At 42.1% G+C, this 17,754-nt stretch overlaps 1 protein-coding gene across 1 annotated transcript in view; it reads right to left on the bottom strand.

Annotated features, from left to right (window-relative positions):
* Positions 1 to 2,011: 2,011 nt before the first annotated feature.
* iglon5 (IgLON family member 5) overlaps positions 2,012 to 17,754 on the bottom strand; it is a 97,754-nt gene continuing 82,011 nt past the window's right edge. The window contains exons 4-8 of the mRNA XM_034101576.2: positions 16,719 to 16,838; positions 9,462 to 9,593; positions 9,053 to 9,173; positions 7,845 to 7,996; positions 2,012 to 5,326 (exon numbers count right to left, since the gene is read on the bottom strand). Coding sequence (XP_033957467.1) covers positions 5,223 to 5,326; positions 7,845 to 7,996; positions 9,053 to 9,173; positions 9,462 to 9,593; positions 16,719 to 16,838 — 629 coding nt within the window. The 3' untranslated portion in view covers positions 2,012 to 5,222. The remainder of the gene's footprint in view (positions 5,327 to 7,844; positions 7,997 to 9,052; positions 9,174 to 9,461; positions 9,594 to 16,718; positions 16,839 to 17,754) is intronic.

The raw sequence follows: 17,754 nt of genomic DNA, 5'->3' as shown, positions 1-17,754 counted from the left end.
TCACAGGTACTCACTGAAGGGAGGACCAGCGCACCAAGGCAAGCTTGTCCTTGAAAGCAATAATATTAAGTTGAACCTAAAATGTTAATCTTAACTTAAAATAATTGCTTTAAACTACAGTTATGTGAAATCTGTTGACATAATACATAATAATTAAAGTAAACTTTTCAGTTTTTCTCTATCCATCCATCCATCCATCCATCTATCTATCTATCTATATATCAATCAATCAATCAATCAATCAATCAATCAATCAATCAATCAATCAATCAATCAATCAATCTATCAATCTATCCATTCATCTATCCATCTATCTAATGAACACTAATCTTGATCTAAACCTCCTGCAACTGTCATGCGACTTCAATTAACAAATCTGAACCGGACGTGTGCTCATGCTCACTGTTGAGGAGACTATCCGTGTCACAATCCTGTCTAGCTTGCTGTATACTAATGCACTCATTGGCTGGGGTAATGGAAAAGTACTGGGCCCTAATAGACTTGCAACATGGACTTTGCCCATGAGACCCGAATGAGCCTGTCGATAGTTGGTAAACAATGGATAATTAGGATAATATATGGGAATTAGGCGTGCTTTGCTGTAAAGGACGTGAGCAGGGGATTTAGAGCAACGATAATCGTCATATATAATTATCACTGTGTATATACTATAGCTTATTTGTATACTGACTCTGGTGCTGAAACATTTTGCCATTTGTCACAAAATTATAATCTGTTACATATACATCATAATTTCTTTCTATTGTATATTGCGCTGACGCAACTTCTTTATAACAACAAACCAGCCTCTTGATACAGAATACTGACTGAAATGCAAGCAAATCTCTGTCATAAACTGAAATGTTACCTGACAGGACACACTCAATTGCACAGAGTGTGACAGCCCAGGGACCATGTTCGGTTAACACGATATTATGTAGCGAAAAGACAAAAAATACCAGCCTGGATTGACTTGAATAGAATAACAAATGATTAATTCTTCATTCCCTGGATCTGAAGTGTCTGAACACATATAGTTTACTGAGCTGACATTACAGCTTGCCCAAATAGTTTCAGAGCAGGGTTTGAAATCGATGCGCAATTAGGAGTGTCTTGTATCAGGCATGATGAATTATGCTCTCTGTTCTAAGGCTGGTCTATAGACACTTGATCAATTCAGCTTCTGGGGACCTGGTAAAGCAAGCCGGGAGAAATTGCTCTATTCCAAAGCCATTTGGTCGAATGTATTGATTAACCATTGCATTCAGAATTGAAAGTCGGTCTGGGATCTGTTCTGGGAGGGTGTTGTAGGAAAAGCTACAGCATGAGCCTGCCACATACTAAATGGAGAAAGCAGTACATTGATACCTTCTCCGGGCTTTGCTTCTTGCTAATTTACAGTCTTTGCTTCGGCAATGATGTGTTGAGAAAAGGCTCGGTGCTTTCAAACTGTTCAATGTATTTCAAAGTATTTGGCTAACCCTGTTAAAATAAAATACATCTCTTCTTAACACTGCACTGGTTTGTTAAGAAAAATAAAAAGTGCCATTCAATAACAACTAAATAAATTCAACTCCTTTTCCACCCATGTTAATGAAATAAATCTCCGCATGAACAACAGTATGGCTGCCACACAATGCTGTATGTTAAAGTGGCACTACTGTATGTGCTAGTTTCGCAAGCTCTAAACAACAGCCTCGTGGCACCTTATTAACAAAGTAAACAGATCATAACCTTCAGCTGCAGAATCCAATCAACACTTTTTCATCAGGGCGCGCCAAATGTAATTAGGGGCCGAGCAAACGTCTTGTTTATATCACCGGAAACTCATTGAACCCCAGTTGGGTTATTATTTATACACTTGAAGTAGGCCAGACTGTGTTTGCGATCAAGGCTATGTTAATGCTATTCATTACATAGCGCAACCATAAATAGTGTGTGGTACACCGTCCCCTGGGAGGGACCACAGTGCCCACATTTGGAAATAAAATATGAGCGCCTGCCTGTCTCCCTTCTCTAACTAGAGGGTTCACAGTCATCCCATCTCCCCCTGGCTCTCAGCTTTTGTTGTATTGTCAGGGTATCCTCCCACAGGCCCGTTGTGCAGGGTGCTCTCTCAACAGCATCCTCTTCTACCCTCAAATTGAGCACCCAGGGGATCTGCGCCTCCTTGTCTCTCCAGTCCTCCTCACCAGCGTGTTTCATCGTACACCATGACTCATGATGTTCTTTTGCTGTTTGTGTGTACAAATGCCCACATTCTGTTTGTAATCACTCATATTGCCGGTGTCACCATCCATCTGGACCATTCAACCATGAACACAACATACAATGTTTGCTTGTTTCTTTTTTTTCAAAATCCACCCATACACGAACATTGACGTGCTTTTTTCAAACCCACATGGAGAAACATGACAGAATGGTTTTTTTTTGTGTCCGTTTTCATTTTGACATTTTGACATTTTCTTCAATTTTTTGTTATTTTTCTTCATCAAGGACAGATTATGTACATAGAGATGTTATATGCCACCGACAGACCCAGTGGGATGCTGACATGGAACAGTATAGAATATTTGAGCGGAAAATCAAAGAAAAAACAAACAGCATCAATGACCGAGATATGGAGGCTAACAAAGTGACTGAGATAGAACAAAAGAAGCATTGACCAAACAACCTGCTCTTGTGCTTGAAATGTAATCCATCATTATTTTTGGAGCAACAAGATGCATGCACAAACAGTGTGCCACAGAGACAACCCGAATACATCGCAGAGGGTAAGACTTTTTTGAGTACAACATGTATTGTTTTAGATTAAGGGCCATTTAAACTGAGCTTCACAATCATTTCAGAGTACTGTACACAGTAGAAGTACAACAATAGATCTATTTGATATACCTTGTTAATATGATTTTTTTCAGATATTACACCACAACTTTACCCATATCTGATACCTCTTGCACTGTAGAGTTAGGGGTTATTGCTGGTTTGAAACAAAATCAAACAAAACACATTCAGACAATTGATTCAATACAGAGTAATTTCCCTTTAAGGTCGCAGGGTTCAGCCGGGGGAAACTCGTCTCTCCGTGCAGGCTCGTTATGGCATATTTGCATATAGTCGCTGCATGTGAGTGGAACAGTGTTTCAGTGGAGAGTCGAGTGCCACAGTATTGAAATATGGGCTTACCTCCCACTGTTTGTGCTGTGCGGGGGCAGTGGATGGATAATTGTGCCATGGAGGGTTTGTAGTGCCCATGTCTGCATGTCACAGGTACACACTGAAGGGAGGACCACGGCGAGCTTGTCCTTGAAGAGGATTCCTGTCAGTGGCAGGATTGAGCTTGATTTATGGGGGCCATCACTGGCTGGCAGGAGGGACAGGTGGAGCCCAGGCTCCTTCACTTAGCCAGCCACAGGTAACGGCTAATTACATCTTTATCTCCCTGCAGTCTGGCCAAACAAGAACCGACTTACAGTACAGCCACGACCAGAGCCTGACATGGATCCAAATCATTTATCTAGCTGGTCGGAGAGAGACAAACTATGATAAGTGGACAAATATGCAGTAGGTGTGTGTGTGTGGGTGATGCAGTTAACAGCATGACAAAAAAGAGTCCAATACATAAACTGTTACAAATTATAAATGACATCATCATTCACTGCTTCTGGACTTGATGAAATAATCCTTCAGACTGTTTCAAATGCGTTTTTAAAAAGCTTGTCATGGCAAAATAGAGCACATCACTTCAAAAATGTTACATGTCTTTTTTTTGTTTGTTTTTTCTTGTAGTCGTTCAATGTGTGTGATTTCTCAAAGTACAAAAATTATGTTTCCCACGCACGGCTCATTACCATCAGATTTTGTTCTTTTTTTTTCTCACATGGAATTACTATTCATAGTTATTCAAATACTTATTAACATCATCATCATCTGTACTATTATTAACACCAACAAAGTAAAAGCAGGTAACCTTGCAGAGTAAACAGACACAGTGCAGGGAGGGAGGGAGGGAGGGAGGGAGTGAATGGAGTCACAACAGGAACATCTCTAACCGGTACATGCTATCAACAAGCGACAAAGAGGATGAAGTCGCAGCTTTGAAACAGAAGATATAGTTGTCACTTGACAGTCTCTTGCTGCTTCAGAAAACTGGAGCGTAGTCGAGGCTGATGGGAGATGTCGTTCGGCACCAGGCGACTTGAGGTCGCCGGCGCGGCCTCTGTACTGCATATATTTACACTGGGGAGGGAGACTGGGGGAGGAAGGGGGTGACACAGAGCAGGAAACACTATAGCGATGCATGGGGGACTAGACAGAGCACGTAGAACAGAGGGGCTAAAAAGGTTTGGGTAGTAAGGGGGTCTACATGCGAAACCTTGGTATAAACCCCCCGAATTACATAAAGGGGAAGTTAAGACTGACACCTTCACCGCCCACCCTTTTTTTAAAATACATTTGACATCATTCATAGCAGCTTCACTGCTACACAGTTAAAAGTAAAAAGCCATACGTACGTGTGTGTGTGTGTGTGTGTGTGTGTGTGTGTGTGTGTGTGTGTGTGTGTGTAGATGTGTGTGATCACAGGGTGACACTTCACATAGCAACCAACTGGACAATTTTTCAAAAGGTCACATGACCGTCAGTACCACATTATAACTACAATTTCCATAAATATCCACCATAGTATTGAGATGCTATGTACTGTTCCCATAAGGCAAACATTGTAGGTCAGTCATTAGTCTATGTATATATTACATCAATGATCGTCCAGTTGTTAGATTATCTATTTTCTCTTTGATCACAGACACAATAATCGTTAATATACACTCTCTATCAACATCAGCCCAGTGGTAATAATGAAGGGATAGCTCGGTAAGGAGGGGGTACCAAGTCAGACAAATCTGCAAGGCATTCTGGGAGACAAAAAGAGAGAAGACAGACTGTGTGTGAGAAAGAGAGGAAGATATGATTACAGTGGTTTGACCTCGAAATTGAATTGAGGGTGTGGGGGCGGGGGGCGGGGCGGAAGCTTAATGGGGTTGCCTTTGATGCAATGATTCAATGGCTCCTGGAATAATGCATATTCTTTTTGTTCACAGTGATGGGTTCGTAATTAAAGAATTTCATTTCCTTCTTCCATCCGTAGAGGGGGAGAGAGGGAGGAAGAGGGGGAAGGGGGCTTTAAGGGACATTTAGGGGCACTTCCAGGTGGAGCTCCATCTTTACACCTTCAGCAGAAGAACAGCAGAGAGGGAAAGCCAAACAGACACGCCGACACTCATCCCTGCATGTAGGCCGACTCCTCGCCCCTTAATGGCCCCCGGTCCTGCACGAAAACGTACCAAAAGAAGGGAGAATATTTGTGTAAAGGCAACCGAACAACAAATATTTGCCAGTGAGGGATATGGTGTGAAGCTTTTCCAGACGCGTGGTGTTGACAGCAAATCAGGTCTTCTCTTTGAGTGCATTCAAGATGTTTATTTGGATTACAGGATGATGACAGCAAAACAAGAGCCAGGTTATTAACTGATAACTAAACAACTAACTGTGATAAAGAAATAAACCGAAATTAACTCAAAACAAACAGAAAATAAGCGAAAACACGCACGGTTGAAAAACTGTGTGGCTTCCCTCTGGTGATTCCTAATCCCTAATGCTGTGCACCTGTGTCCTCCCCAAATAGTAGGCTGTACCCTGAAATCGGCTGAGTCCCCGCCTATGCCCAGGTCAATTCAGTAGTATCACAGCACCTTCATATACAAATATTAAAATACATCAAATTGGCTGCAACAATGTGTATATGTAAAAGAACAAAGACAATTGTACAGTAGGTGTGTAGTTATGGTAGTAGTAGAAGCAGTAATAGTAGTATTAGTAGCATTATTATTATTATGGGTTATTATTATAGTTATTATTAAAATAAGTGCAAGAAACTCATTCTGATACCTCGGCAAAATTGGCCTGTGTATTACATCTGTGATATGGTGTAGAACATTTCCCATATTCCAATAGCTTAACACTCTACATTAGTCTCATGTAGGGTTATCAGGAAGGCAAGCAGCTGATCATGCATGCACAGCACAAGCACACAGCCATTATTAATGTTATTAGTTACACGTATTTGTCACATCTAAATGACCACCGTGAGAGAGGTCTATTGAATTCCCTGATTTAGTAACATATTAATATCACATTTCAAAGCCATGACATGCTGGGGTTTACACGTTAAAGGCTTTCAGAGCAGACATTTTGACGTGTCAAACACAGGTGAAATGATTGACTTTAATAATGGCTGGGCCAGAAAGGCACAGAGCCTGCATTCATACGTAGTAGAGGTACACAGTCTTTATTAATGTGATTAGTTTCACCTATTTGTTACGTCTAAATTGACACTGGGAGAAAGGCCTATTGAATTTCTTAATTTAGTCACATGGTTTATCTCAAATAACAAAGTGATGAGAAGCTTGAGTTAACATGTTCAGGGTTTACATTTTGACTTGTCTAACACAGGTAAAACTAATAACATTTATTATTTTTCTGATTTGATTTATGTGTGACAGAAATCTAATCCAGTCAGCCAGAAAACACATTATGAGACACTTCAATACAATGCAACCATTATTAATTTCATTAGCTACACCTGTGTCTGACAAAGTATCCGTAGTAAGAAGGGTCTATTGAGTTAAATAATTCAGTATGTTGCCATGGCGCATCTTAAATTAAAAAGCCATTCAATTCCGATAATGGCTCTCTAGAAAGCAAAACAAAAGGCAACGTTATTCAAGTAAAACCTCAACAAATTGTGTGAGACGCAGAAAAATTACATAATAATTTTAGAGACAAATGTAAAAACACCTCTTCCTCTTTTGGGCCATTGGCAATCTAGTATATTTCCAAATTGTAATGTAATAATGTACAGTAAAAATGTATACTTAGAGCTAGTACAGGCTGCCAATGGCCTCATTAATGGGATCATTTGTTCAGGGTAATTACAATAATGTGCCAATTTTGACGTGATAGTGGGCTGTTGATATGAAAGTGCTACACGAGGTACTTTTTAAAATAGTGAACCAAGAGGTACAAAAGAATAAAAGACAATGACAGTGAGGGACAGTGTATGAATAGAAATGCCACATAAGTATCTGATTATGCTCCGATTTCCCATGCCTGGACCATAAGGGGTTTGTTGTGTTCTAATGATGGCAGGAGGAGATTAGGGAGGAAAGAGGAGGCAGAAGGACAGATGATGGAGAGATAGTCTGACAGAAGTGGCAGCGGTGGTTGAAAAAGAGAGCAGGAAGATATATGGGTCTGACGAGGGAGTGAGTCATTGAAGGGAGACTGGCCGAGATAATGGGTAAAGGAATGAAAGAAGAAAGGGGATAGATGAAGGACTCACTTAAGAAGGTAATGCTGAATGCACTAAAGGGAGGTGTGGGTGTGGGGGGGTAAAAGGGAAATGAAAGGGAAATCGCTCATTGGGGACGGTTAATGTGAATTGGGCTTGGAGAGAAATGACAACTTCTTGGGTAACAGGACAGATCCGAGCGAGCGTGTGTGCATGCAGGAATGTGTACGGACGAGAGATGGAGGGTGAGAGCGGGAACGAACTAAAGAGAGAGAGGGAGACGGTAATGTAGGCAAGCAGAGCTTTAATGGGGCGGAGAATAGCGAAAATGGGGAGGAAGGAGGGAGGAGACGGCTGAGGAAATGCTGTGCAGAGTGAAAATGAGACAGGGCGCAGATGGAAAAACAGTGTGTCATTGCATATGTACCGTTTTGTGGGAGTATGTCACATGTGATAAATGTGAGCGTTCTAATGTTACTGCTATTTGAAAACTTACGAAAAAGCAGCATGCTGGCGTTGGAGGCCCCAAGACGGTTCGAGGCAAAGCAGGTGTAGTTGCCAAAGTGTTTCTCTGTCACATTGGTGAACAGCAACAGCGAGCGCGTCTTCTCGTTTTTGATCCTCAAGGTGTTGTCACTCTCTAGCGGCCTGGGTGGTAGAGGTGGGGGGGCGGAAGCAAAAGAAGGGGGAAAAAAAGAGTGTGTCAGAAAAAGGGAAATAACATAAAAAAATCACACCGAGTGACTCAGCCCGCATAAGAGGCTTTTTCTACATCTCTCCAGAGCGACCCTGCCACACAGTCCCCCTCCACACTCTCGCTCTGCCTCACCTTGTACTCATAGTGAAATCTCACAGTCCATAAATAGACCTCCTGCAGGGGCCCATTTGACTCTATTAACAGCTCTCTCTGGCTGACAAAGGCTTGTCTAAGTACTTTTGCATCGTACCTTGGCTGATGCCAGATCATCCTCACTCTTCCTACGCTCTCTGGGACCTTTTATAAACTCGGATGGAGAGATTATGTGTGAGTGATAGAGAGCAAATAGTTTTCCAACCGGCTAATATTTCTTCAGCGATGGCAAAAACCATGCATGATTATCTCTGACCTATACAAATGTCAGAGGTTAGGTAAAAGGACAGCAGCCGGATGTCTGAAGGGGAAAATAAGTTTTGCAAAGATTTGATGTCGCGGCTAAGTTTAATGAGTTTCCGCCGGGTAAATGTCTGTTCTGTTCCCTCCTTTTCTCTCTCATCACTGAACTCACAGTTTAACAGTTCTCATTAACATATTTTCTTTTGTTTTGGCAGGCAACTGATTGGTGCAACACAATGATTTGATTGAGGCTCATAAAAGCTACATACTGTATTAACCAGACACTCCTGTGCTGCTGCACTGATACATTGTCAAATCAACGTCACAAAAACATAAAGGTTAATGACAACACGGATGTGATCAGCTTTTTTGACATTTAAAACGAGTATTCACGGAGTGAAATAGGGCAAAACTAGTCTTCTTAACTTACAGCCCCCACACTGTGTCTGAGCAGAACTATCATCATTTCAGAAGATACGTTTTAAACATCAAAACTAAAATTGAAGGCTGGCATTGGATGGATTCTGGACTCTGTGGAGACTTCATTTTGTGTGTAAAGTTCACCTTGGTAAGGACCATAGACCATGGAGACAAAACGTGTATTGTCTCACCTGTGGTCGTCTCTGTACCACTCGAAGGCGGCTGGTGGGACTGCCATGGCTTCGCAGCGCAAGATGGTCGTTTTACCCAAATGGACTGGCATGTTTTTCATGTCTGTGATCATGGGAGGGTCTGGCAGGACACGCGAGGGAGAAAACAATGGAGAAACAGAAGGAGGGAGGCAGCAATTAGTATACATCTGCCTTCACCGGGAAGTCAAGTCGGGCCAGCACAGGGTTGCAAACAAGGTTGATAATCCCCCGGTGAGAGCAACATTAAGATGTATAAGCTCATACATAATGATGAAACTAACATATTAACATATATTATGACTACATCATTGTGCTATTACACAGCAGGTCCAGTGTGACTTGAATTACCACCACTGGGATGCTGCGAGGCGCAGAGAGGGATACTTACAGTTGACCGTGACCTTGACCTTGTGCTGATCGGGTTGAGACACTCCATTGTTGGTGATGCATTCGTAGTCCTCGGCCTGCTCCCTCTTGATCTCTGTGATGTCCAGGAACTCCCCGTCACTCACCAGCCCATCTATGGACATAACGCAGATGTCAAGGTGATTCCGGGTACTGATTTAGGGTTGACCACTTGAGATACTGCGGCGGGGGGGACTGACAAAACTATAGCTCAGATGGTTTTAAGACCATGGGGGAGGCACCAATACATATCAGATAACAATATTATATAATCTATATTTAGATGTACATATTCCAATATTGACATACTGTATATGCGATATGCTGGAAATCGATATCCTGATATACGTTAGCAAATGATGTATCACAAGGCAAGTATACATCTAAAATATAAAAATCCATGTTTGACTTCATGAACTGAATAATGTCTTCTCAGTTTGTTAACTTGTAATTACGATGGGTTGATTGGAATCATTATTCATCATTTGGACCACCCAAACAACAACATGAAATTAATAATAAACATATTTGTGTCAACATGTTGTAAGTAAATATGATATGCCATTTTCTTGTATAGTGTCAGGGGAGATTGTAAGTATTTCTTCCAGGCAGTGGACACAACAGGGATGACCCGTTCACTACATTACGTATTGAGAAGAATATTTGGCTGTTATTTGATGTTGACAAAGTCCCAGGTGCCCCAAAACCAAATTAGTCAGTCTAGCATTTTCATTTTTTTTTCCTCGGAGCGACAAACAGCCACAACATCTCTTCAGAGGGGAGAGTCAAAGAGACAGGATACAAGTTATTGCTCCTTCATGTGAGGGAATTGATGTTGGGGGTGTTATTGAATCGGCGGCAGCAACAGAGAGAAGAGGAATGAGAGTGAGGGTGCACCCCCCCTGCAAGCCAGCTGTCTCACAGCCTCCGAAACCATTAGGTCTTCTTCTTTTTTCTCCCCTTTACCCCATTAAAGAAGTCAGACTGTGGAACACGACATCATACATAGTCTCACTACTAACAAGGAGATCCAGCTCTTAAATTGCGGCTCACTTTCCCCTTTCAAAGCCCACTAAACATACACACAACCACCGTCAGTCAGTGGACCTTTACTTCCCCTCACAAACACAAACAAATTCCCTGAGCACGTTTGTGAGCAACACCGACGCAAACACACACAAAAAAGACGCTAAACGCCATGATTATTCCTGTCAGAGATTAGCGCGGCGGTTCTAATTGGAGATTATACTGGAGGATTATTAGTGTGGCTACTGAGCTGGAAACGAGTATTTGCAGCTGCTGCGGCAGCGGCTGAGCAGCGCGCGTCAACGTCTGTTCCTGTTACCCGAGAAAGTGCAGGGCACTGTGCGATGAGGTGGGGTGGGTGCAATGTTATTCATTCATTCCATTAGTTTAATAAATATAGCTCTCGTGTGACGTCTCTGTCAAGTACAGTAAGCAGAGCAGCCAACTTCGCCAGAGGGGGGGAGCTGAGGCGGTATGCAGGGGGGGAAAGTGGAGAAATAGATCGAATCAGACAACTAGCACTGGAGAACACACAGGCCTGTTACAATTCAATTCAAAATTCAATTCAAAACCTTTATTTATCCAGGTAAAATCCCATTGAGATCAATGATCTCTTTTTCAAGGGAGACCTGCAGCAGTAGGTTCCACAAGAAGACATAAACACATAAACAACAGAACAACAAAAGGACATCATACAGCAACATGTACAGGGATTACAATTTACATATTTAACCACATGTACAGGTACCAACAGCATCTGATTTTGTAGCATCCAACCGAGCTTTAAAAACATGTAGTGGTACTAGCTTGGTAATTTTCCATTCCTTTTGCAGACTGTTCCATGTTAGTGGAGCTGCACATCTAAAAGCTTTCTTCCCTAAGACAGTCCGAGCACTTGGCACATTTAATAAAACCACAGCATGCGATCTCAGGCAATAAGTACTTTCAATGCGCAGAGAGATCAGGGAGCAGATATAAGATGGTAGTTTATCCAACATGGCTTTGTAAATGAAAAAGTACCAGTGACTGAGGCTCCGTACAGTAAGTGATGGCAAAACCGCCTTGGCATACAGGGTACAGTGATGCGTAAGTGCTTTACAATTTGTCAAAAATCTCAGTGCGCTGTGATACGCAGCATCTAACTTGCTCAGGTAATTGGCAGGTGCATTAATATATAACAAATCACCATAGTCCAGCACAGGTCAAAAGGTCACAGTAGCTTTTTCCTGGCCTCAAGCGAGAAACAGGACTTGTTCCTGTAGAAGAACCCTAGCCTAACCCTCAGCTTTTTAAGCAGGTTATTTTCATGAAATTTAAAAGTGAGACAATCATCAAGCCATAATCATACAGATTACTTCCAAAAAATAAAAACCAAAAATAAAATAAAAAATGAGAGCAATCGACCGCTCGAGAGCACATACACAGAGAGTGGTAATTTGCAAGAGATGTCGAGCAAGACGGTCAGACAGATACCCAGATATAAAGATAGAGGAGAAAACAGCAACATGAAGAGGGAAACAGAGAGATGTCAAGCTGGGTTTGGATGTGGATGGTTCCTTCATGGACTTGTAATCCTCAGCACCATGTGTGATGTAATATCTCTCTCTCTCTCTCTCTCTCTACACCTTTTCTCCAGCAGAGATCATATCTGACTGGAGTCGACCTAGCACCCTTACAATGGTCTGTAAAATACATCTCCATCAACCACTTATGGCTTTTGAAGTAGCCTAGACTCCTGACCACCAGAGATAGTTGGATTGCACCTGAGAAGAGAGGGGGGCGACATGGGTTCATCCCTGCCCTGCTCTATTTCCACGGCAGCACTTTGAGCCTCAATAGATCATCAGTGCACTTGATTTCTCGGCTCCTCTTATCCATTTCCATTACAAAAACTACCATCCAGACAGAGAGGTCTGTTGGGTTGAAACAGAGATGGATGGGTGTCCTTAGAATCTGTCAAATCTGTCCTTCAGACGAGGAAAATGCTGAAATGGTGTGTTACTTGAGCTAAATGAAGCAGGATGTAAACCAGAAAAGCCACCTGCTAAAATTAAGTCCATAGCTTTCAGTTTTCTCAGACGGGTTATCTTACATTTTTTAAACAATTACATTTGTTTTGTTTTTATTAATGCCTGACCAAGAAGGAATTTACCGGTAGACAAATGATTGCCGACGTCTTGTCCTCTCCAAAACAAAAACATTGACTGAAGCTGCTTCATGTTATACATTTGTGTTTTTCCATTGCAGTTCGGAGAACATGAGTGGAGGTGCTGCAGCTTGTTTCTCTGATAACTGAAGATCCAGATGTTTCGGATGAGCTGAGAGTGTAATTATCTGCAGAGGTCTTCTCCTCTCCAAAACGATTCGCTTGTTTCTCTGATAACTGAAGTGTAGAGCAAGGAAGCAAAACATACTTTTCTGGCTTTCTTTCTGCTCACAAATTGACCAACATATGAGAGCAATGTAATTAAACTGAGGCCTCAAATTGCTAACTAATTAGAATAGACAGCATTACATTTAAAAAAAGAGCACAAGAATATTTTGTGGTGAATTTATTTTTTCATTTTAATGTCAGCAGGAGTAAATAAACTTGTGAGAACTTTCTGGCAACGCTTTCCTAACATTTCCAATCTTCAGATTTCCACACTCAAGCTGCGCACCTGCAATGCATTCTCTCATCAAGCCACACCTGTCTCTCATCCAGTCCACTTATTATATAAAACCACACACACACACACACACACACACACACACACACACTGATTTTGAATCATCTCTATTTTGGATTTGCTTGGCTCTGGTGACTGCTTAGCTTTTGCCAAACTCTACCTTCCTTTTTCAATCCTACTTTTGTCGATGATTCAAGCTTGTGGATGGATGCACACAAACACCCACATCTTTTAACAGCCTATACACTCATTGTCAAAGGCATATACTTCTTTATGCTTATTGTTAGGGATTAATTTTGTCTTTACTCCTAAGTGTCAAAGAATAATTCTCCTTACTCCTAAGATATTTGACCTTTCGGGCTGTTAACGTTTTACGACGAAGCCGAAGTCTGTTATCTGTCTTAGGGAATGGGAACTGTCAGCTATTGCTGACATTATGAGTTTTGTGACCGGTCAACTCTCGGTCACAAGAGCCATAAAGTCAAATAAGTAATTCAGTGTCTCCAGGTGGTCACGTACACCTTCCCCCCAAAATATGGGTTGACTCTGAGTGAAGCTATTTTAAAGGTCTGCCAAGGGAGAAGGGATTCAGAATTGACATGGCAACCCACCTGAGCAGTCAGAACTTTCTGCTGCTGTGACTTGTGATATGAATTCTCCGGCCGATGCTTGTAATAAACTGCCAGTGTTTGACATCAGAACTCCTGCTCGTCCCGTGTCTCTCTGAGTCCTGACTCTCCATTGAAGCAGAAGTTTCCCTTCCACTTATCATAATCAAGTTGTTAGTGAAAGTGCATTCCTCCTACTCGTCTCACCACCACAAGCATCCATCCATGCTAAGCTTGTGTGCCCGTGTGTTTTAACAGATGGGACATCAAATGATGGGGCCCTTATTCGCTGGTGTATTCAACTAAATAACACACAACTGTATGTTTTTGAGTCTGTCAATTGATGGATGCCAGTGACAGTGAATGGGTGCAACAGATAGTATCTGATTACAATGAGGAAGAAGGCAGTGCCTGCAGACCTCAGTGCAGAGAAGTGAAACTATCTGTATGTGACTCTGGGAACTGTGGACAAGTTGCAAAGGGTTAAACGCTCTAATAAGGTCTCTGTCTCGCCTCAAAGGGGTTGCTCTTCCTCTTACCTCACCACCACCAGATTCTCCACCCAACCTCAACATATACTGTTCTCCTCAACCCCCCCCTCGCTGCAGCTTCTCTATGCAGTCTCTGAGTAATGGGGACAGATGGCTGGCAGCTTCTTGCTGTTTCTTTGGGCTAGTTCTCCCCCTCTTTCTCCTCCGCCCCTGGTCTCCTGCAACTGATGGCTTGGTTGCACAGACTCCCACGGAATAGCAATGCATCCCCTATCTCTTTCGCTGCAAGCTGTGGGGCTATTATGGGAGAGAGGGAGGAGACGGGAGAGGCGGTTTGAGATGGTGGGGGTGGCTTGAGAGGGAAGATTACTGCTGACAGAGGAGAAATGCTGTAGATGAGAACAGCCGCACAGAGTTTGTGATGTAAGGTTGTGGGTGTGCTGCAGGTGTGTGCTTGTGCATGCTTTACTTTTCTACTTCATGTATTTTTGGGTGTCAGTGATCACTACGGGCTTGTCCCTGCCTAAGGTACTGTGTAGGTTCACAAACACTGTACTGTGCAGAGAAGGACATTGCACACACTATCTCAGGGACAGACCAGGGAGAGCGGAGGAGGAACAGACCTCTGAGCAAGCCCAAAGCTATCAGTAAGTACAGCAGTACAGTATAGGTTGCTCATTTATTCGCCCAACAATAATCACAGCTTGTTGACAAGATGTCCACATTGACCTATTTATTATTGCTGTCTCGGTGCTGCATTTGATCTGAGCTTCTGCCGCTGTAGTCAGGCTGCAACTCAGGCAATACTGTTGTGAGGTAGAAATGCTTCAACCGTGACTTTTGTGACATCGATGCAACATCCTCCTTACAAAGAGTTCATTATTTGATTTTCAGAACACGGAAAAGTCTTAAATAACCCTTGATTTGTTATAAATCTCTCATCTGCCTTGTTCAAAAGCGCAATCTAAGATATTTTGGACTTTTCTCCACACACATGGCCATATTTCACAGAGCAAATACAGTTTAGTTCATATTTCAACAAAGAGGTCATGGAGCTCATGCAATATGCAATGTATTCCTGTTTATTTAAACCAAACTGAATAGCAAACATTGAATTGTAAAAGCCTCCAAAGTCTAAAGAGATGAGCAAGTAAAACACATTCAGGAATATTGAGTAGGGCTGAACGATTAATCAATTTGAAATCGAAATCGCGATTTGAAATGATATCAAATCTTTAAAAAAAAAAAAAAAAAAATGTCTTCTTGTGTGTCAGTCATCCACACCAATCAGAAGTGCTGTGCTCCACATGTACCAGCCATCGTTAACCAATCAGAAGTGGCCCATGATAGAAGGTGATAGACAGATTGATCCAATCACCTGCCAAGTGCTTCTGAAAGTGCCTGCCCTTTCCAAATGGCTTCCAATGGAGCTTTCCAGATGGTTTGGTGAAACTAACCGTCTGAGTCAGGTCAGTAATGCTCCATCACATGTTCCACATCTATTACAGGGTGAATCTTAAACTGAAGCTTGACTTTAAAGCAACCCAATGGAAGTTTCATGTAAGTTTAGTTCTTTCACTCGTAGCTCGGGCTGCGGGGGTGCTAGAGATGGGAGCACGTTGATACAACCTTCCTAGCCGGAAATATAATTACAATAAACTTCCGTTGGGTCGCTTAAAAACAAATATCGCAAATCGAATCGCAATCGCAATATTTGTCAGAAAAATCGCAATTAGATTTTTTCCCCAAATCGTGCAGCCCTAATATTGAGTCATGGATTAATGTTATATTCAGTCCATGGACAATGTCTTTATGTGCCAAACAGTTCACACAGCACTGCCATTACATTTAATAACAACATGTCACCTCGACTGGCACTGTAATGCTTATTTTCCCGACTTTGGACGTAAGTGGTGACAAAGATGGGAACAAATATAAAATAAATGCAGTGCTGATTAAATCAAATGGATTTGACTTCATCCGTCAGCCTGACAACTCTCAACTCATGATTCCCCAAAATGATGGAAGCTAAAAATAGATGATTTAATGCAAAAAGGGGCTGTTAGCGTAGGTTGGCTTCATGGTGCCGGTTGACAGGGTGGATGAAGACAGATGCTGATGATTACAGGTGGCGCGGTGGGGATAATTAGGTATAATGTGTGGTTATTTGGGACAAAACATTGGGACATTGGGAAAATGCGGAGAGTATAAATTTAGGACAGACTAAACAGCTGCGTTTAAGAGTTATGGCACAGGTATGTGGGATAAAGATGTGGATATGAGCTGAATGCTGATAAGCCTTTAGGAAGAAAAACAGGGGTAAAAAAATAAAAGCGCTAAGGCAGACCCGGGGAAGGGATGAATGTGAAGGCATGGAGATAAAGGTGAAGCTGTAAACAAGAGATTTCTGGATGTGAAGACAAGCAAACAGGAAGGGGTAGCTTACATTTCTGGTCTTTCCAGGTGACGGTGGGCTCAGGCCGACCCACCGCCAGACAGAAGAGGTTTACATTCTCTCCCTCGTTCACAGACACGTTTTTCGAGATGTTGACGATTCTGGCGGGCACTGAAAAACAAGATCATGCTATTAAAATATGACCTCAAAATCCCCTCTCATTTCATACATTATTGATGAGATATGCCCTTACAGCCTATTAAGGTGTTTAAAGTATACTGAAAATCCCTGCACCTAAGACAGAGAGGCAATCAGCTGATTAATGATCTGTGCCTGAGTGCTTACTGAACTGTGCAACAATATGCTTGTCCGTCTACTTATGATGCACTGCATTGTAATTTGCTGCAAAGGGCAATAAAATCTCCTTCTCCTGACATCTAATCAGATCTGATCTTTAAAGAAAAAAAAGAGAATGTGTAGAACTGATCGTGTGCATTTTTACTTTGAAGTCGAATGGCCACTTTGCCCCAAACCCACAAAGTGTTGGAGTGCTATGCATGTAGTTAGTTTGATAACAAGATGGCCCTTGAATTTAAATGTCCCATTATCATTTATTTTAATGAGCTTGGCCCTGAGATTGCTTTTTGTTTTGCAAGGCATCTACCGAGGATCCTATTTTTCTTTATCTTACTAGAGTTGAATACTTGCAGCGATAAAGCACAGACTGGAGTGGCACTGAAGCTGCTCCTGCTTGATGCACTGACTTCAGGGTGTAATTATTTTTGTGAGATACCAAGCTAGGGCTGGAACTGCAGGCGACTTGGAATTAGGTATATGGTCATCTGTGCCAAGCTTTGCACCCTGCAGACATGACTGTTTGTTTGGCTGCAGTGCAATGTGAAAACACTGTTAGTAAGCAGCTGACATTGTTTCCGCCACATGTACACTGTAAGCTGTGAGCCAGCTCTTGTGTTTTCATTCCAACAGAACACAGCCTAATATATTCAGTTAAAAGTTTGATTCTCCCGGTGATGTATTCGTGCAATTTGACCAACACACAGTCGAAAATATGCATGCAAATTGACAC

Source organism: Pseudochaenichthys georgianus, chromosome 16, assembly GCF_902827115.2.
Source record: "Pseudochaenichthys georgianus chromosome 16, fPseGeo1.2, whole genome shotgun sequence".
Taxonomy (NCBI): Eukaryota; Metazoa; Chordata; class Actinopteri; order Perciformes; family Channichthyidae; genus Pseudochaenichthys; species Pseudochaenichthys georgianus.
The sequence above is the reverse complement of the archived record's forward strand: the minus strand, read 5'-3'. Positions and strand labels throughout refer to the sequence as shown.